General features: G+C 41.0%; 2 protein-coding genes across 4 annotated transcripts in view; both read left to right on the forward strand.

Moving 5' to 3' along the window:
- LOC138724967 (antigen WC1.1-like) overlaps positions 1-8019 on the forward strand; it is a 36194-nt gene extending 28175 nt beyond the window's left edge. For 2 of the 3 annotated variants that reach the window (XM_069865418.1, XM_069865413.1), the window contains 3 exons: positions 545-628; positions 2450-2602; positions 5712-8019. In XM_069865418.1, coding sequence (XP_069721519.1) covers positions 545-628; positions 2450-2602; positions 5712-5818 — 344 coding nt within the window. In that variant the 3' untranslated portion in view covers positions 5819-8019. The remainder of the gene's footprint in view (positions 1-544; positions 629-2449; positions 2603-5711) is intronic. The other variant, XM_069865420.1, reaches the window with a different exon arrangement.
- Positions 8020-12749: 4730 nt separating this feature from the next.
- GSTK1 (glutathione S-transferase kappa 1) lies at positions 12750-20628 on the forward strand. The gene is made up of 8 exons (XM_069865445.1): positions 12750-12829; positions 13665-13746; positions 14515-14643; positions 14985-15085; positions 15534-15569; positions 18309-18425; positions 18950-19043; positions 20306-20628. The coding sequence occupies exons 1-8, from the start codon at positions 12764-12766 to the stop codon at positions 20353-20355; spliced, it is 675 nt and encodes a 224-aa protein (XP_069721546.1). The 5' UTR covers positions 12750-12763; the 3' UTR covers positions 20356-20628.
- The last annotated feature ends 266 nt before the right edge of the window (positions 20629-20894 follow it).

A 20894-nucleotide genomic window follows, 5' to 3' on the forward strand; every position in this document is an offset into this window, starting at 1 on the left:
AGCAGTGGAACAGGCTGCCTAGAGAGACTGTGGAGTCTTCTTCTCTGGAGACATTCAAAACCCACTGGGATGTGTTCCTGTGCAGCCTGCTCTAGGGGAATCTGCTTCAGTAGAGGGGTTGGACTAAATGATCTCCAGAGGTCACTTCAAACCGCTATCACACTGAGATTCTGTGATAGGTCAAACTAACAAAAAAACTAAACCAAAACAAAAAGGGGCTTTTGCTGCAAGTATTTAAAGCAGGAACAAACAAAAGAATAATTTGAATCTACTTCCTGGTAGCTATGTGTCTCTGTAGGCTTCCTCCTGTCTACTGCTTTTCTCAATTCATGCTTTGCCTCCATCATGAGCCACAAGAGGTATTATGGGGCCCCTGAGGGATTTTTGGCTATTCTGCTGTAAGCCCTTTATCTTGCAGAAATAATACTGGCTGCCCAAGAATCTACTAGATTTGGATGTTACTACTATACCCTACTCTTTCCTCATGATTCAATCTAACTACTGAAAGTTTAATCTGGTAATACACTCTTTCCCATTTGCCTAGACGCTTATTCAGAGATTTCGAAAACAAAGGCACCATTTTATAGCGGGGACAGTGATGAAGAAAATGGTCCTGAAGCAATTCAAGGTAATCAAAGATGGGTATCCTACGAAGAAAGAGACCCCAAAGTAGGGTAGCTTTAACTTCCAAAATATTATTGATGATCAAAACTCTTTTTTTGCTGCTCATTGTGTTCACTAGTGATGTTTTGAAGTGAACTAAAAATTTCTGTTTAACTGTTGTGGTGGAAGAATGTCATACAATCTTCTATACAAGAGCTAATCTTCTGTTCTGTGTGAGAAGTTGAAAACAAATATTTTCTCATAGTATTGCACTCTTCACATGAAACCAACAATTTGGCAACTGCTTCTTCCAGAAATTGCCACTGTAACAGCTTGTGAGCTGTTGTTTCATTTCTGTGATAAATCGGGAGAATTACAACAGAGGAAAAACATGCTTCAAATAAGAACATTGTCATACTATTGGAGTTAATTAGGGAATTTTAATCTGAGTAATGTGAAAAAAATGCAGTTTGCCATATATGATGGATTTTTATTTGAAAAAGCTGAGGGAGAGCAACTCCTAGGAGAATAGTTGCATTTTCCTGAAGCTGATTAAAAAAAAAAAGCTCTTTTCAGTATTGCCTGGTCTCAGAGAAATCAACTGCCAAAGGCACAAGCAATTTTGGACCTCAGCTGTCCATATCCCTGATTCTCTGCTATGCCATGTCCTCAATTTTTTCCTATTGTTTTCTTATATTAAGGGCAAGGAAGATATTATTTAAAATTAAAATAAAAACTTTTCTTTTCATTACGTCCTTTGAAATGCTTATCAAGAAGGCAATTATCCCAAATAAAACCTGTTTTTCTTATTCAGATTGAATATTGAGTACTAGATAAAAAGTGAAGTAGGAGTGCTTTGATTGACCTTTAATCTTTTATAGGTATTATTTGTATGTCCACGTATGAATGTATATACTATAAACCAGTGAAAAGTAACATTTTCTGAGGGATGGCTTCCAGTTAAGTATAGAGTTAGCTGCCCCTAAGGAATCAGAGTTGGCTACTCACAGGACTGAGTCTGATGGATGGATTACTCAATCCATCCATAAGGAACTGGCTGGATGCCTACAACCAAAGAATTGCAGTTAAGAGCTCAACATCCAAATGGAGATCAGTAACAAGTTGTATCCCTCAGGGGTCCACACTGGGACCTGTATATTTTTATTAATGACATACACAGTGGGATTGAGTGCACCCTCAGCAAGTTTGTGGATGATGTCAAGTCAAGTGGTGCAGTTGATACGCTTGAGGGAAGGGATGCCATCCAAAGAGATCTTGAAAGGCTTGAAAAACAGGCGAATATGAACCTCACTTCTTTAAATTGAACAAGGTTAAGTGCAAGGTCCTGCACCTATTTTGGGGTAATTACCAGAATCAGTATGGGCTGGGAGATGAATGGATTGAAAACAGCCCTATGGAGAAGGACTTGAGAATACTCATAGGTGACAAATTGAACATGAGCAAGTATGTATGCTAGCAGCCCAGAAAGACAACAATATTCTTGGCTGCATCAAAAGCAGCATGGCCAGCAGGTCGAGGGAGGTGATTCTGTCCCTCTACTCCACCCTGGTGACCCCATCTGGAGTAATGTGTCCAACTCTGGAGTCCTCAGCACAGGAAATACATGGACCTGTTAAAACAGATTACAGCAATGCATAACAGTTACTGGAGCTATATCCTTGTTGTCTGGAATACCTTAGAGTCCTCAGGAAGATTCTTGTTTTCATATCCTTTGTTATCACCATGAAAATGTCAGCATTACAAGCCCTTATCGCTGTATCATCAGCTACAGCTGTCTGTAGTGGAAGATATCTCCCTATTGTAGTTAATACCTGTACTGTTCCAGAGGTCTCTCCACTGCCTGGAAATAACCTGGAAGATGGTTATGATGATGTGACAGAAGCTCCTGAACCTAAGGATGCTTTTCATTCTGAGCTGAATGAACATGAAATCATTGGGATCCCTGAAGAAAGTCACAGAAACAAGGATTCACAGACAGGTGAGACCAGAAAAGCAGTGCTATTACTTTTCATAATTTATAGCTCCTATGCTGAACTCAGGGAAAATCAAAGTGGTGGGTACCCCAAGGGACTAGGTAGGTTTTATTTAACTACTGTTGGGAAGGGATACTACCTTCATACACAAACAGTGTGGGTTAGATGTTTGTTATTCTGTTTTTACAGCAGCAATCTTTCCACAACCTCTGCAGGTAATCTATACCCATGCTGTGTTTGCCTTCCAACTATAAAATTCTCGCCTGTGGCCTAACCTAAGTCTTCAGTCCTGCAAATTAAAATTGTTACTTCCTTCTGTGATGACCATGGGGATAGAGGACTTGCATTCACCTTTCTAACAGCCTTTTACATAGGTGAAGACAAATCTCCCCTCAACAAACTTCGTATTTTTTTTCTCTAGACTGTAGCAACCTGAATTAGTCAGTTTTCTACCTAGGTGTTGTTCACTTGACCTCTGCTCGTTCTGTATGTCTCCACCTAGGCTGGGTCAGTAGGTCAGTGTCTTTTAAAAAGTGTTTCAACCCCAAAATTTTATAGTATTTCTGTATAGCATGGTACTAAGACCTTGCTATTGTTAGGCAGAGCACAAGGACCAGTTCATAAGTTTTATAAGATATCCTTCTGTCTATGCATGCCAGTGTGATGGCTTCCTTTTTTGCAACAGCATGACATTATTGACATTGTTTACTGTCTGGCCTGATGTAACTTCAAATCCTGTTCCGTAAAATGCCACACACCAGTAGACATTGATCTTTCTAGTTATGTAGTTGACTGTTTCTCCCTTCATCTCTAGCTTTGTAAGTGCCATTACTAGATTTCATTCTATTTTCATGAAAACTTTGCCAAGATAATTTAAATTCTAACATAGTATGGCATCATCTGGAAAATGTCATAAGGACAGGTGTTTCTTATCTCAGGACTTAATAAAAATACTTAGTGGTATATAGGGCTGTCAAAGTATCTTACCTGGTACGGAGAGCTAAACTAACAATACCATTTTTACCTGAATCTGTACCCAGACTGTAGAGATTTGAGTTAGACCATATTTCTCTACTTTGTTTATAAAAATATTATAAGCAAGGTGAGTGACAATTTGCTCTACTCTCCTATAAAATAACTTTCAGATAATCAAAAAGAAAAATCAGATTTATCTGGTGTGAATTACTCTTGATAAATCCATGTTATCTGTTATCTACATGGTTTTTTGTTTTTGTCTCCTTAGAAGTAGTTTATTTGTTCTCATATTTTTCTGAAGGTGAACTTTCTGTAACGTCTAATCTTGTTTCTTCTCCCACACGTACCATCTTAAAAATAAACATCTGTTGCTCATGTTTTCCCTGTCCTTCAAAGTCTCTTTTCTGTGAGTTCTTAAAGACAGTAGGTAGTGGGTGGAAGATGGATTCAACTAGGTTTTCACCCTGGTACTAATTTTTTTCAAGCTCATTTAATTATAAAAGTATTTTAAAAAATATGTAAGATAGACTTCTCATTCTCTGTGCACTTTATATAACTGCAGAAAACCTTCTACTCAGTGGCTGTATTCCACCTTTTGGTGTAGTGATAAATACATTTGGCAAACTGAAGGAATAATTATCAATATAAATAATCAAAATAGTTTAGGACTTAGAGTAATTAGAAAAGCATTCGAGATTTTTTTTTAACAAATCATTATTATCTTCAATTAAAATTATGTATAAAGTTGTAACCTTGCTTGCTGTTGACTTGATACTCAGTTGTGTGTTTTCATGATGATGTCATGATTTCTCTGCTACAAATGAGAAGACACTAGGGGTTGCTAAATCTAAGTTCCATGTTCTTAAGTGCAGCCAGTAGTGAGGCTGATCATGTGTAGGCATATACACACACGCATGCACGTATAATACATATATGCAGATACACAAGGCTGACTTGTAGTCCCAACCTGCACATACACACACACACACGCAAGCACATGAACGTTATATTTCCACCAATAACTGGCTTTAGACACTCTATCCAGTAACTGGTCCCAGACCTCCCTGGCTTTCCAGTTATTTCACACACCCGTACACACACTAACTCCCACACACATGCACAATATGTTCCCCAGTAACTGGGCTTAGACATGCCATTTACCAGGTAACTAGCTCCTGGATCCCCTGACCTCCCACAGCTGCTGGTGTCTAAGGATGTAAGACCTTGACAAACAGAGCCCCATTTGGTGGTACTTAGAGGTCTAGGTCACTGCAGTCTCTCCAGCTGCTGGCACCACAGACACACAGATCCCTCTGACCCACGGTACAGCTCTGGTTGCTGGCACTTAGACCTCCATAGACCTCCATACACATACATAAACAAAGAATGGAGAGCCCCTTCACTCAAGAAAACAGTTATAAATGGAGTTTGAAAAAGACAGGACAGATGCCAGTGATCAGATGCAGGACAAGGCCAAATGCACATACTGGCCAGCAGCCCCTTTTCTTTCACTTATCATTCTGTTTTCTCATGTTTGTTCCTCCTCGAACTGTACCGAGCCCTCCTTTTCTGTGTTTTTGCTTCCTTCCCATAGCAGCTCATAATAAGTTTTCCCTATACCTCATAATAAGTATATATGATCTTCCCCTAAATCTCATAATAAGTCTCAAACCTTAGTGGGCAACAACACCCCTCAGTCAGTAAGGTGGTTTATATCCTCTTAATGGGTCTCAAACACAGCCCATGAGTTAAGCACTCTCCTGTGATAGCTCTGGGAGGAGCCAGATCAGGGCATACTTTGTGGGATGGACAAGGGCAGATCTACTAAATTTGCAGTGCGTCAGGTAACACCTGAAGCAGTAAAACAGGGTTGGGTTAGCCAGGGATATTGAATAATTGCCTTTATTAGAAGTGTTCCAAGTTAAATCAGTAACCTGTTTTCTGGGAACAGTAAGCTTGATCCTTGGGTGTGTGTACCTGTAGCAGGAGGCAGGATGAGACAAGCATTTTTCAGGTCTTTCACAACCATACATATCTGTGGTTCTAATTTCTAAAGAAGACAACAAACAGTCCATGCTACCAGCTGCAATACATGCAGGATGTGCATTTACCTCAGTGTTCTTCTTTTTGTGTTTTCAGACTGGAGTTCTAATGTGTCAGGAAACACGACTTCCAAGGCTGAGAGAGATTCATCCCCTGTGCTTGAAGATACAGGCTATGATGACATTGAAGAGCTGGGGCACTGATACAGACTCCTGAACTGTACTGACCACTTTTGGAAATACAATTCTGTTTATAAAATGCTAATAGGGTAATAGGAGAACCAGGACAACCCACATTTGGGATTATTTTACCTAGGCTTCCTTCATTTGCAGAGAAGTAATTACATACTTAAAAGAAATACAAGCATGACTGTTAAGAAAATATTTCCTATTTCCCTTATAATTTTTTTGTTGCCAAGACTGCTTGGACAGTTTTTCCTTTTTATTTCAAAACATTTTCATTGAATTTTTTTTTCTTCTGAGCTAGTTATTCAACTTACGATATTTTCTTGTTAGAAGCTGTTTAAAGATCTCAAATTTATGCTTCTCACAGACACATAGGGCAGCTTTTTTAAGAGTGTTAGGAATGGAGACTGAACTACAAGGAAATCATCAAGGTTCTGTTTCATTGTTTGGATATTCTTGCTTGAAACACATAATGTGAGGACAAGAATTCATTTTCTAAATAGTGCTTTGCAGATGAGAAACTCAGCAAGAGTGTGCCAGTGAAATTATGCGTCTAGAAGTACTTACCTGTGAGAGTCACTATAATCTAGATGAGACTCTTATTTGTACATAAAACCAACAGTTGTGTAGCTATCATAATACATGAAGAAATGTGAGTTTGTCCCAGACAGGTAAGAAGACAGACAGACAAGCAAATTCTTTCCTAAACAATCTCACTAAATAACTTAGCCCAGTAGGACACCCTATAATCCTGAGGCAGAAAGGCTTGCGTTGAGATGAACTGAATACTTCTTGGTATTCACTGAGTATCCTGTCAAATCTGCACTTCCCTGGATGTCTCACTCTCAGCACTGAACAGAGCTTCCTACGGAGTACTGTGAGAGCACAAAAGTGTTCTCTACTGCTGATTCTGTGAAGCGTAGGATGTTTCTATATGTGTAACTTAATCCTTTCCAAGCTAGACTGGAAGAAGTGAGGAAGAAATTCAAAACGAAAGGCAAGTCTGGCAAAGACAAGGCACTTCGTTAAAAGAAATCTTAAGGGAAAGCAACCACCTTGACATGGAGCTCCAGGCAAGAGCTCTCTGATTAAAACTTGGATCACAGGAAGACATAAAGCAATTGCAGCAGCCACGTCTTTGAGACAGGAATTCTTCTTGACTGCTTCTCCAGCCACAACAGCAAGACCTGGCAGGCGTACTACAGGCATGTCGTGAGACACAGGAGGAGGGAAACGCATGCATCTATGTAATTTAGCAGCATCACGCTACCTGCTTTTCCTGGCTCGCTAACAGAAAAATTAGGAAAGCAGAAGGAGTGTTTGCAAGGAACAGGAAAAGGCAGCAGAAACTGATGGGGCAACCAATTCTATGTCAGAAATAATTGTAGCAGACTTCTTATCCCTATTCCTTTTTTATTCTGTCTATACATGACAGGACTTCCCCTCTCTGGGTGCACCAGGCTGGTCTTCAGTGACCAGGCAGGAGGGATCTGCTGAGTCTTGGAGATAGCAACAACTGATGTCATTGCCATGATCCAGTTGAGCTGAGCAGTCCCTAGGTGACTATATGTAAGGGTAAAGGTATATAATCCTCAGTGTGGAAAGTGGATTGTTGTTGGAAATGTGCCCACAGAGTTAAAATTTGTAACCAAACCTCTATAGCATTACAGAGTGCAGTGAATGGGACCTGCCCAAGGGAATTTTTAAGATAATTGGACTAATAATATTGAAAGCATATTAACAGAACAAAAGAATAACAAGAGATGTTAAGTGGCTTAACTGTGGGGTCTACCAGGCAAAATTTCTACTCTGATAGCTGAAAACAGATGCTTACAGAAGTAAATATAAGGAACAGATCACTTCAAATTATCAAATCTGAAGCAATAGTAGCCACTGAGCAAGTTGAAAACCAGAAGAATTAGGCTAAGGTTGAGCCCATTACAAATCCATCTTTAAAAATTTTGAAAAAATCAGGTGCAAAAGGAAAATACACAGCTGCAAAGGTATGGTCTCAATTTACAGAGAGATTTAAACCTCATGGAGTCTGATAGCAGAACTCTTGAATATTGCATGCAAATTTCACCTTATTTCACGTGGTTTGATCTCTCTAATCATCCCATACCTACTTTATCCTGTAATGTCTTTGTTTCCCTGAAACAACACTGCTCCATAAATAATGTAAATAATGTATCTAGTGGAAATAGACGTTTGTCATAGTTCCTGTCATTAGGCAAATACCTGCTAGGAAGACATCTTAGTTACACAGCCAGTCTGTATGAATGGCTGTGTTAGCACCCTCTGCGTGTGTGGGGGTGTGTATATGTATATATACACACAGGTATCTCTTGGGACATACACTCAGCCTCACTACTGGCTGAACTTGCACATCAGAAAACAGCAGCCACATCCGTAGGCTCCAGTGGCCTGGAAGGAGGAATCCCCAGACCCCAGAGGATGCCAGAAGCAGTCACACAACATCCCTTAACATCTTACTCTACAGTTTTGTTGACCCCTTGGGAAAAATAAGGAAAGATTCTCCTATCAGTTCTTCCAAACAGACTTTTTAATTCAGTTGTTCATTAATTCTTTTTTGCTACCATGTCTACCAACATGCCTGGTAAAGAATTCATGCTTGAAGTCTCCCAGATCTCTCCCAAATCCTTTCTTAATGATTGGCTCACTGCCCAGTACTTGTGTGTTAAGAGAGATTTCAGATTTTTCATCTGTGACTTAAAGCTACTTTGATTTCAGAAAGCCGCCGTGTTGAAAATCAAAATGAGTCATCAGGAGCATATTCCAGATCATATCTAGATCTAAGTAGGTTTGCTGCCTAGGGCACTGTGACACAATACAGGATGCAGAGGAAGAGTGTTTGGGCATTGCCCAGGACTTCTTGTGAGATGGTGAGGGAAGAAACCAAAGCTGGGAAAAGGGAAGGGTTTAGGTGACTGGAGGAGGAACAAGTGTGCAAAAATACAGGGTAAGGGAATAAAAAGGCCGGTTGCATGTAAATAGGTCGCTGGTCAGTATATTTGTCTGGCCATGCCCTGCGCCTGTCCTAAAGTCCTTTCTAACTCTTTGCTGGATGAGGGTTCTCTACCCTATGTGCAAGTGTGTGTCTATGGGTGTGAGTGCAGCAGCTGGAGTCAGACCACACATGCAAGTGCAGGAATCCTCCAGTGCAGGCACACATGAGCGTCTGATCACTAGTGAAGATCCAGCCAGACCAGTTAGAGAGTAGATGAGGGCTCATGAGAGCTAGGATCATCGAGTAGGTGTCTAAGGGCCAGCTCTGAGTGCGAGTGCCCTGTCTTATCTTCATCTGTCTTCAAAAGAAACAAGATGTAAAGAGAAAAACACTCTACTGGTATTCAGCAATACATTGCTTCCACATTTCTCTTAATTATTACATCAAAGTAGCAGTATTTGTTGTTTAGAAACACGTTCTCTTTATCAAAGCTAATTTTTCTCATGCCTATGACTTACTTTTAAAGCCATTTCTTAAAGAAATTGCCTTCCTCAGAGAAGGCAAGAATTAGTTTAATATCAAAGGAGAAACTCTTTGTCATCTTAAATTATACTTTTCAATGTTTTTTAACAGGACGGTTGCTAGCCCTAACACCTACAGGTAAAGACAGTTGGCTCCTGCTGGCTTTGTGGCAAGGTTTCTCAGTGCTATCACGTAACAAGTAATAAATTAAAGGACAAAGAGAGTGGGTTTTGCTTCCTTCTTTCAGTCTGCATTTAATTTCTTTACCTTATTATGAGTGTTGCCTGAGGTAACATACAGATGGCCAGCACTAAATAATGCATAACTCGGGTGATCTTAAATAGGTGAGTCAAACATCTTAAACACAATGAGGAACAATTTGTGCTCCACTCAAAGGTAACCAATCTGACTCACTCAGCCAATAACTCTCTCTCTTTATATGAATACATATAATATGTAATATAAGAAGTAATTCTGAGCCAGTTTGGCTTCTCCAAAGGAAAATCAGAACCTCTTGATTTTTTATAGTATGAAGAACTGAGTAGAAAAACTCAAGCGGAACTCCTAGAAGCACTCAAAATCACTTAGAAAACATGTACTAGTTATAGCTGTTAACAATTTTAGCCCATCCTTACAATGTTATTTCAGAACTACATGTAAAACAGCACCTTTCCTTTCCAAGGGTAGATGTAAAATAATCAGTTAATGTAGTTTCATAGATTAAACATGTTAAATACAAACAGTTCTATTATAATGAACATCTTATTTTTCTAAGACACAAAAGTTTCTAAGCAACAATAGTTCTATGCTGGAAGCTGTTATAATCTCAACATTTAAGATCAATTGTTTAAAGCCAGACATGATCACATTTTAACTTCTGAAGAGGTACAGACTCCATTTTCAGAGTTTTGCGTGCTCGAAAACCTACAAAACCCAGTGGGAGAAGCCTATCAGAGAGCTGAATTTAGCCCAGCATATCCAATATTGTTCATTGATATAAGGGAGGAAGTTCAGAATCATAGAATGGTTTGAGTTGGAAGGGACCTCAAAGATCATCCAATTCCAACCCCGCTGAGATGGGCAGGGACACCTCCCAAAGGATCAGGCTGCTGAAGGCCCCACCCAACCTGTCCCTGAAAACTTCCAGGTATGAGGCATCCACAACTTCCCCTCTCCAATTTATACCCATTTCCCCTCATCCTATCACTACAAGCCTTCGTAAAAAGTTCCTCCCCAGATTGCCTGTAGCCCCTTCAGGTAATGGAAGGTTGCTATAAGGTCTCCTCAGAGTCCTCTCTCCTCCAAGCGGGCCAACCTCAATTCTCTCAGCCTGTCCTCATATGGGAGGTGCCCCAGTCCTCTGATCATCTTTGTAACCCTCCTCTGGACCCATTCCAACAGCTCCATATCCTTCAACCTGGCCTTGAACAGGCCTTATGAGGAACGGCTGAGAGAGCTGGGCTTGTTTAGCCTGGAGAAGAGGAGGCTGAGGGGAGACCTCATTGCTCTCTACAACTACCTGAAAGGACGTTGTAGAGAGGAGGGTGCTGGCCTCTTGTCCCAAGTGACAGGGGACAGGACAAGAGGGAATGGCCTCAAGATCCGCCAGGGGAGGTTTAGGCTAGACGTTAGGAAAAAATTCTTTACAGAAAGGGTCATTGGGCACTGGAACAGGCTGCCCAGGGAGGTGGTTGAGTCACCTTCCCTGGAGGTGTTTAAGGCACGGGTGGACGAGGTGCTGAGGGATATGGTTTAGTGTTTGGTAGGAACGGTTGGACTCGGTGATCTGGTGGGTCTCTTCCAACCTGGTTATTCTGTGATTTTGTGATTCTGTGATTCCAGAACTGGACACAATACTCCAGGTGGGGTCTCACAAGAGAGGAACAGAAGAGCAGAATCAACTCCCTCAACCTGCTGGCTGTGCTTATTTTTGGTGCAGCCAGTAAAGACCAAAGAGCCGAGTCTGCAGATACACCTCACTTACTTCAAAGAGCAAATACTCAGTATGGAAGGAGGTGGTAGGGAAGCACACTGTGCTTCCATATCAGATGAAATTCACTTCTCTAAGGCTATATGATGATTGTCCCTGAACGTGAGGGGTCACCTGAGGAAAGAGATGATGGAATTAGCACGGGTTGTGTGCTTTTGGAAGAGATGACTTCATGCTGTTGCTCACGTACACCAGCACTGCTTAAAACAGTGAAATGAACTTATTGAGTGTATTGACAAGGAGATGGAAAGCAGCAAGATAGCATTGTGCCACCACATGCTACACGCTTCAATGGGATACTGGAATACACTTGACAGGGTATTTAAATATCATGAAAGGAATCGGAGCCTTACAGATTATTTGACCTGTGTAACATAATACCTGACGCCCCTCTGCTTCCTCCCAAGCTGGGAGCTGCGGCGGCGGCAAGGAGGAGGCGGAGGAGGGATGGAGAAGGAGGGATAGAGGAGGAGGGATAGAGGAGGACGGATGGGGCAGGAGGGATGGGGGAGGAGGGATGGAGGAGGAGGAGGGATGGAGGAAGGATGGAGAAAGGGTGAAGGAAGGAGCAGGGAAGGAGGAGCGGAGAGTGAGGGTGGAACGAGGATGGAAGAGCAGGGAGGGGGGGACAGGAAGCGAGGAGCGGGGAGGGAGGTGAAGAAAAAGATTCTTTATTATATTACATATACCTATTACATATTTGAATATTATGTATAGTTTTTGTGATTTTAGAACTAAAATATAGGATTAGCTTGAATAACAACTTCTAGCTAGCCTGTGCCTGGATACTTACCCTTACATAGGGAATTTTAACGAGGCTGCAGACAGAATGGAAAAGAACGTGTCTTTATCTAACAAAGCCAGATAACAAGGACTAGCGCAGTCGTAAGAGAAAGAAAAACCAGCTAGTACCAGCAGCAACCTTGAAAAGGTGCCCAAGGAGTCTAAGAGCAAACCAAGTTGGAAAAGACCCACTGGATCATCGAGTCCAACCATTCCTATCAATCACTAAACCATGCCCCTCAGCACCTCGTCCACCCATCTTTTAAACACTTCCAGGGAAGGTGAATCAACCACCTCCCTGGGCAGCCTCTGCCAGTGCCCAATAACCCTTTCCGTGAAATTTTTTTTCATAATGTCCAGCCTGAACCTCCCCTGGCGGAGCTTGAGGCCATTTCCTCTTGTCCTGTCCCCTGTCACTTGGGAGAAGAGGCCAGCTCCCTCCTCTCCACAACCTCCTTTCAGGTAGTTGTAGAGAGCAATGAGGTCTTCCCTCCGCCTCCTCTTCTCCAGGCTAAACAATCCCAGCTCAGGGAACGAGGAGGGAGAAGAGGGGAAAGGGAAATGAGGAGGGAGGAGCGGGGAAAGGGGAACGAGGAGGGAGGGGCGGCACCGCCCCGGGCTGCGGAGGGCGGGGAGGGGAGGAGGCGGTGCCGGGACGGGACGGGACGGGGTGACGGTGGGGATCAAGGACAGGAGCGGGATGGGGCGGACCCGCGTGGAGCTGTTCTACGATGTGGTGTCCCCGTACTCGTGGCTGGGGTTCGAGGTGAGCGGGAGGAGGGCGGCAAGCCCGGGGTGCCCCCGTCTCTTCCGCTCCTGCTGGAAGCCGGGGGCGCTAAGGAAAGGCCCGAGCAAAGGGCGGCACGGCCTGAGGGTGTTTGGCCGTCAGCGCCCAACGCCCCGGTTTTAGGAGTAGTTTTGGTGTTTAAAACGCACGAGCGTCCACTCCCGAGATCGATCTTTTCATTATTTAACCCCGCTTAGACTTGCAGAATCATAATACGAGTGTTTCACTGTTTTGGAGATCAGCATTCTCTGGCAGCATCCCAAAAAGGCGCTTAGGAATGACACTAATGTCATAGACTCATAGAATAGTTTGATCATTCAGTTCCAACCCCCCTGCCATGGGCAGGGACACCTCCCACTGGATCAGGCGGCCCAAGGCCCCATCCAACCTGCCCTTGAACACCTCCAGGGATGGGGCAGCCACAGCTTCCCTGGGCAACCCGTGCCAGGGTGTCACCACCCTCATCGTGAAGAATTTCTTCCTAATGTTCAGTGCAAATCTGCCCCTCTCCAGTTTATAGCCGTTACCCCTTGTCCTATCACCAGGTACCCTTGTAAAAAGTCCCTCCCCAGCTTTGCTGTTGCCCTTTTCAGTACTGGAAGGTCACCGTAAGGTGTTTCCGGAACCTTCTTTTCTCCAGGTGGAACAACGCCAACTCTCTCAGCCTGCTGTCATAGCAGAGATGCTCCAGCCATAGAAAAAAGTTTATCTGCAGTGTCTATTTAATGCCTTAGTGTATTTCCTAGCTGCATGCAGCTCGATTAACTTCTCCTCTGACTGTTTGTATGACTCCTCTGACTTTTGTATGTTGCAGGTACTTTGTCGGTACCAGCACATCTGGAATATTGATCTGTGCTTCCGTCCAGCTTTCCTTGGTGGCATAATGCAGGCAACTGGTAGGCAAGACAGGGAGATAGGTCTGTAGGGAAATACCTTTGTCACTAGTAGGACACTGGTGGGCAAGCTCTTGGTGAGTGCAGAGCCCACAGAACCAGCTTTAAACTACGTTTGGGCACCAATAACAAATTATCTGTACGACTGTGGAGCTCAGTAGTGACTGAGAAATCTACCAGAAGGAATTTCATACTATGCAACTACACAGTGACTGTTTGTGAGACATACAGTCTATGCCAAAGCTCATCAGTTCTGGGATAATAATAATAATTTGATACGGAATGTTTTCCTGAAAGTTTTCTGTTGAGTTCAAACCATGATTAATTTGTGGAACAGCTGCAGTTCATGATATACATGAAGGATCTAAGTATGCCATAAAATAGCACCTGTGGCTTTATTAGAACAAGTTACTCACTGAGACTTAGAACTTATAAGTTATGAAATTAACAAGTCTCTAGATTGCTTACCCATGTAACAGTAGTAGTATAGACTAAAAGTAATTTGTATGAATCAATATAAAACCCTGCTAGAACATCTGTATCTTGGTTTGAAACTAGTTCTGGTGACTTAAAGGATTGATCTGTGCAAAACCAAATTAAATTACATTTAAAACCTAGCATTATCTTTTGAAAAGCTGTGTGTGTTTCAGTAATCTATATATAAAATTACACTCCTCTTTAGGCTCATGTATGGATGAGATCTAATTTGTCTACTCTAGTTTTGTCTGCTGTTATTATAATACAGTTGAAACCAGAACTTTTTCCTGAAAGGTAACAAGCCCCCAGCTATGTTGCCAAAGCGTGGAGAATACATGCTGAAGGATGTAAAAAGGATGGCAAAATACTACCAAGTGCCTCTGAAAATTTCAGGAGATATCTTTCAACGTATCCTTGGTACAAGTAAGTAAGAGAATTAGATTAGCAGGTGTCTTCCAACACTAGCACTTCTGGTTCATGTTCCCCCTAACAGTAAAGGTGAAGATTAATCCCCTCTCCACATTTTGATGTGTTTTCTTCCTGTATCTGTGAGCAAGGTTAAGTCTGTGCATCTTAAACCATAAAAGGAACTTCTGGAGAAACATATTAGCATGGAAGATACTGTGAGTCAACATAAGCTTTACCATTTGGGGACTATTGCAGAGAAGATTATATTCTTCTTAGGTGGCACTTGCGTAGACAGTATCTGTTCCTGATCGTGTGCCTCCTTTCAATATGTTTCTCTGTCTCCCTGCTAATCCCAGATACTCTTGCGGCAATGCGCTTCCTCACAGCCATTGATATGGCACAACCACGATACCTGGAACCCTTATCTAGAGAGTTCTGGATACGTTTTTGGTCACAGGTCAGTATTTTATGGTCAATTTCTTGATCCTTTCTCTGCCACCCTTCCTGTCCCACTTCATTCAAATGCGGGATTCCAGCAAGAGAAAGGAAATGCCTTAATGAAAAGTCATAGTATGAAAGTCCTGTATGAATAGTCATACAGGAAATGTAAGGTCGTAGTGGTTCAGTAGCCATTGCAAGAAAAAAATCTAACTTACACTCACCTTAATCTGCCTCCTTTTAGGTATTTATGGTGAGTCCAGGGCTGAGTGGATCATTAAGTGCTTTCATATCAGAAAGCACTTGTTACATTACTAGATTAGATGACTTTAAACTTTTCCTGATGAAATTTCTGCAGCAGTTAATATTTTTTTTTTTATTTCTGTTTTCTCAGAAAATTTGCTTTCAAGTCCAGAGTTGAGCTTTTGTTCTTAAGTACTGAATTACTTGTTTTATTCTTTTACCAGCATGAAGACATTAGTCAACCAGAGAACATACTGGCTGTAAGTGTCTCATCTTCATTGGTGCTTCAGCATTTCTGTTACAGATTCTTATTGATGACTTGGATCAGTAATAGACATGAAGTCAACTTAGTCAAGAGATCACCTGAATGTTGAAAAATTTCAGCTAGAAAAAATGGATTTAATTTCCCGAGCAGCTCTGTTTGGAATTTCTTTTTTTTTTTTTTTGTCATGTTTTTAATGACACTCTGAACTGGAAGAATCAATCTCCTTTTTTGTTAATTCATGTGGCGAGATACGCAGGATTGACAATGAATTATCTGTTGATAATGTTTTATTAACAGTAGTGAAAGTATGAATAGTGTCTCCAAAATGCGTTGAGGTTTTGCTGTTACATGAAATCTTCAGGTGAAATGCAGCACTTTGGAAAAGGTGATGTTCCTTGGAATGGTGGAGCCAGGCTTCACTAGTAAGTTCTATGCTGCATTGCCCTTTTAGAAATTGTACTCTTTTGATGTGTTTTCTTCTGCTGTCTAGAGTTTGACAGTAAAACCTTTAATGGCATGTGAGTTAATATCCCATTAGATCCTTTTGAAGGGCTCTCATTTCTACATTATTTTCTTTTTTAAGTTCTTGGAATATGAAGAAAAGAGAAGAATTATCCACGACTAGTTTCTCTTATCCAGCAACCCTGTCTGAAACCCAAAACTTGCAGACTGGCTGCTTGCACTTCACCTTCATCTTAGTACACCTTTTTTTTTATCAGAATTTCAGCAGAATTTTGTATTTTCCCTTTTCAAGAGATTTGAAGGATATCATTAAACCATGGAGGGTTAACCTTGGTAGACAGCTAAGCATCACACAGCTGCTTGCTCACTTCCCTCCACTGCCCAGTGATACAGGAGAAGAGGAAAAGAAGGAAACAAGAAAACTTGTGTTTTAATGTAAAATTGCTTAATAAACAAATGAGAAGTGGAAGAATACCGGAAGAAAACAAAACAAGTGATGGAAAGGCAATCACCACCTCCCACAGGTAGACCAGTGCCCATCCAGCTCCCAAGCAAAAGGTGGCTAACCTTCCCATGACCACTCCTCACACTTCTTATTGCTCAGCACGGTGTTATATGGCATGGAGAATCTCTTTGGTTAGTTCTGGTCATCTGCCTTTTTGTGTCCTCTCCCAGCCTCTTACCCTCAGTGTATTCGCTGCCACAGGGAGAGTGAGAAACAGAGGCAGCCTCGACACTGTGCAAACACCCTTCAACAACAGCTAAAATGTTACCATGTTGTTTTGGTTACAAATCTAAAGCACAGAACCATATGACTCACTATGAAGAAAACTAACTCGCCCCAGCCAGACCCTTTAAATAAATATAGAGAGAAAGTCCTCACATAGTCTCTGAATCCATCCTTAATTAAATAAATATAACCTTATTTAAATAAAGATAAGGACATGGAGAACTTGAGAGGAAAAAACTTCATACTCAAAAAGATGTCTGTGTGATCTAGTTGCTGTTTGGTGGTCTGTGGGTATTTCTCTATGCCCAGCAAGGCAGAGGCAGGCATCTCCTTGTTTGATTGTGCCTGTCTTCATTCACCCCTGCAAGTACTAGACCTTTCTCTCCTGTGGAATTAAGCTATCCAAGGCTGAGTGAGGGGTCCTAGCCCTTTTATCTAAATCTTTATAGGTGAATCTATTTTACACATCAGTTGGAAACAGTGAATGTTGTTTACTTGATATAGTTCCCTAGTATTTTGTTTTGGGTTTTTTTGTAGTCAGCAGTAACATAAATTACTAGAGAAGCAACGTATACTTCTTGAATCCTGCCCCAGTCCACTTAAATGCCCCTACTGCCCTAGAACGGTGAGGACCAGATGCTATGTGTAAATATTTCAGTCTAAACACCATGGCTACCAAGCTTGTACAGCATTTTGTTATCAGTGCTTGTTTGTCTCCCATCCAAGCAGAGTCAAAAAGAGTTCCTAATCTCCCTAATGTGGAAGTAGGAGAAGGTACAAGAAAATGTGGATGCTAAATGAAAAAGTGATTGAGATAAGAAAGAAAAGATCATTAACACCTGTATGTGCAGGACTGGAGCTCCATGCGCAGTACGTTTTTCATTTCTTAACGTTTTTTTAAAGAAAAATAAAGGTCATGTCATTCAGGTAGATGGCATGGAAGTTAAGATATTTTGTGAAATAGTTTATTGAAATAGATACTTGTATCTTCAATGTTACCTGATACACATTGGACCTATACCTTTGGGCACTTTATCTCATTCCCCTGTAGTACAGGGTCAGAGAAGGCTAAAAAAATACAGTAATAACTTCAGCAACTCTGAGTTACAGTCTCCTTCATGCATAATCACTTATAGTTCCTATGTGGCCACATTTGTCATACAAACTGTTTTTGTCTTGGCAGGCTTTTATAGTAAGATTTTCAGAACAATATTTTTTCACTGAATTATCTAATTGGATCAGAAGTTGAACTTCTTTTTTCCTTTCTTTTTTTCCTGTTTAGGAACTCTGGAAAAAAAACCCAGATTTTGGGCCTGGAATTTTAAAGTAGCCCTTCTACTCTGTATCTAAGAGTTGATAAATGAGGAATAGGTTGGGAATACATGAAGACAATTGTGCAAGAAGTGATTCAAGGCTATTTTATAATTTTTTGGTAGTAGAAATTGAGTGATAACACTGAGGATTACATTAATTAGAGCATAGTAGATGGGGGATTAGAATATTTCGTATTGGAGTACTTTTCATTATCTCATCTCTTCTCAGGTTGCCCGACAGGCTGGACTATCATCAGAGGTCGCCCAAAAGCAACTTGAAATGATCTCATCCCCTGCAGTGAAGAATCGACTGAAAGAGACAACAGAGGAAGCAATGAAATATGGGGTGAGACGCTTCCAGTGCCATTTGGCATCACAGCTATGTATTCCTTCCCTATTAAAAATACTGGGAAGCATGGAACAGTGAAGGTGATGGTTAGAAAGCACTATATAGATCATCTTTTTTAGGTGGGCTTGCCTTCTGAACACGCAAAAGCTAAGTCACTGTTGTTGGTAGCTTATCACACTGTCACCTGGGAAACCAAGACTGACCCATTCAGCTCATTCCAGATGGACAGCAAGGGTGGGAAGCTACAGGACCAGTACTAAGAGATAGCATTTATCACTGCTTGACATAAAACTGTGATTTATCACGGTGCTTTTTTGCTTCTTCAAAAGAGGCACACAGGCTCTGGAGAGCCTGCTACTTTCTGATGGCTCCATTAGACTCATCTTTTAAGAATGAAGAAGGTGAAAAGAAGGGGAGGGGAAAAAGTCAAAGTTTTTGCTTTTTATTCCTGAAGATTGATCACATTTGCAAAAATTTCTTTCATTATAACATTTTGTGTTTCATCTCCATCATGCCAATAGGCATTTGGGATGCCCGCTGTTGTGGCACATTTAGATGGGGAACCTCAACTCTTTTTTGGCTCCGATCGCTTAGAGCTGCTAAGCAGCGTTATAGGTGAGTGTACCTAATAACTTCACTTTGGATTTCATGCTTTCACCCTCTTTTAATGAAATATTTAATACAGCTAAATAAAACACTCTTTCTTTCAAATATTAAATAATGTTCGGTATCCTTCTTATGGCATGCAACTGCTGACTGGAATGTATCTCAGTACTGTCACAGTGATAAAAGATGTAGTCCTTTTGCAAACAAGAAATAACTTGAGTTCTCCATCCCTTCTTGGTATGTTCCAGGCTTTGTGCTCCACGTGCCATTCTAAAGTTACTACTGAAACTCTTCTGTTTACAAAATGTTCATGTTTAACCTTCTAGTACTGGGCATTAGATCTTGGCTAAGATTAAGACTATGGCTGATACTGCTTTTTATAGCTGTTCCTCTTACTTAAAAAGCACATTATCACAGCTCCCCAGTCCATAACTTGTAATTACCTAACTACACAACTTTTTAACAGAAATTCATATGCTGACTATCTTTCTTTTCATTTTTCTATTAAAGAATATGAATTTTAATTTTTTAAAGATAGTTGGATTAGGTTGTGATAACTAATAAAACTCATTTGCTCTTACCTGAGTTAGAGGGCATTTGACTATTGATCTCAAGATTTGGCACTTGGGAGAGTTTGTCATTAGTTATGCACATAATTGGCTCTAACGCATTTGTTGAAAAAAATCAGCAGAATATCTTAATATAAATTAAAATTAGGCATAGGCTTAAAGGTAAGGGTTTTTTTGAGGTTTGTGTTCTTTTCTGGATGGGTTTCTGATTCTGTAAAAATATTCTTGATGAAAATCAGAACGAGGAAGATGAATACCAGAACACTCACTACAATAGTCATTAATCATAATTGGAATGTTATGACCTGGTTTCTAATCTTAACTCCAAGGACTTCAACAGATTTTCTTTATGTTTTTCTGACTCACTGGCTTTCCATCCTTTTCCTCTTCCTTACCCCCAGCCTCTCAAAAAAGCAGTCCTAAAAAGAATTAGCTTCACCCTTATGTGGAGTGCCCCAAACCTGCAGAATCTCTCATCTGTTCCACAGCCAAATAATCCTGGACAGTTTCATTTGTGACTAGACAGTGAAGGATTTATGGAGCTGGCTGAAGTATGACCAACAAGATATAAATCTGTACTCCATCATTAGTGGTTAACTTTCAAAAGAGGAGTAGAACAGTCATCCTACTGCAGAAATGTGATTGGCCAATCACTTCTATGCATTAAGTTTTAACTTTCTCTTGTGCTGGTTTGTCTTGCAGGTGAAAAATGGCTGGGGCCAGTCCCATCAGTTCCAAGACCCAAGATGTGAAAAGTCCTGAGGAAGTATGTAAGAGTGAAAATATACATGGTCAACCTTCAGTGAATATCTGAATGTATCCAATTTTATGGAAAGATGGCTTTCTCATCCTTAACCACTAAGTTTATGGTTCAGTCTTATCTCTAATTACAAAGAAGTTGAAGGTTTGCCAGCAGTACCAGTCTGATGAGGTCTTTACCAATACAAACATGCTTTTCTTTCAAGAGATTAATGGTTAACATTAAAGATTACACATTATTCTTTCCTGATTAGTTCTCTTTCTCTTTCCCTAAAAACATGAAGATTAAATTGTTGTTACAGGACTGTGACCTATAGATTCCTCTTATCTTCCTACTCATCCTTTAGAAACACATACAGATACAGCCTAAGAGAAGCTGACCACATTCTCCTTTTATTTTAAACAGACACTAGAAGCACAGGACAAGGCATTCACACTGCCTTTTAATCTGCAGCGTGGCTCTTGGAAGGAACATGAGAGAGGAGAGTGGAAGCAAAAGGGACAGTTCAAGCCTAGAGAAAAATCTGGGGAA

The sequence above is a fragment of the Phaenicophaeus curvirostris genome, chromosome 1, assembly GCF_032191515.1.
Source record: "Phaenicophaeus curvirostris isolate KB17595 chromosome 1, BPBGC_Pcur_1.0, whole genome shotgun sequence".
In the NCBI taxonomy this organism is placed as follows: Eukaryota; Metazoa; Chordata; class Aves; order Cuculiformes; family Cuculidae; genus Phaenicophaeus; species Phaenicophaeus curvirostris.

Bases quoted from the DNA above. Each gene is read 5' to 3' on its own strand.
- GSTK1 (XM_069865445.1), top strand. From the start codon at position 12,764: ATGGGGCGGACCCGCGTGGAGCTGTTCTACGATGTGGTGTCCCCGTAC. The intron at 15,086-15,533 runs GTCAGTATTTTA...TTCTTTTACCAG, and splicing joins GGATACGTTTTTGGTCACAG to CATGAAGACATTAGTCAACC. The intron at 15,570-18,308 runs GTAAGTGTCTCA...ATCTCTTCTCAG, and splicing joins AACCAGAGAACATACTGGCT to GTTGCCCGACAGGCTGGACT.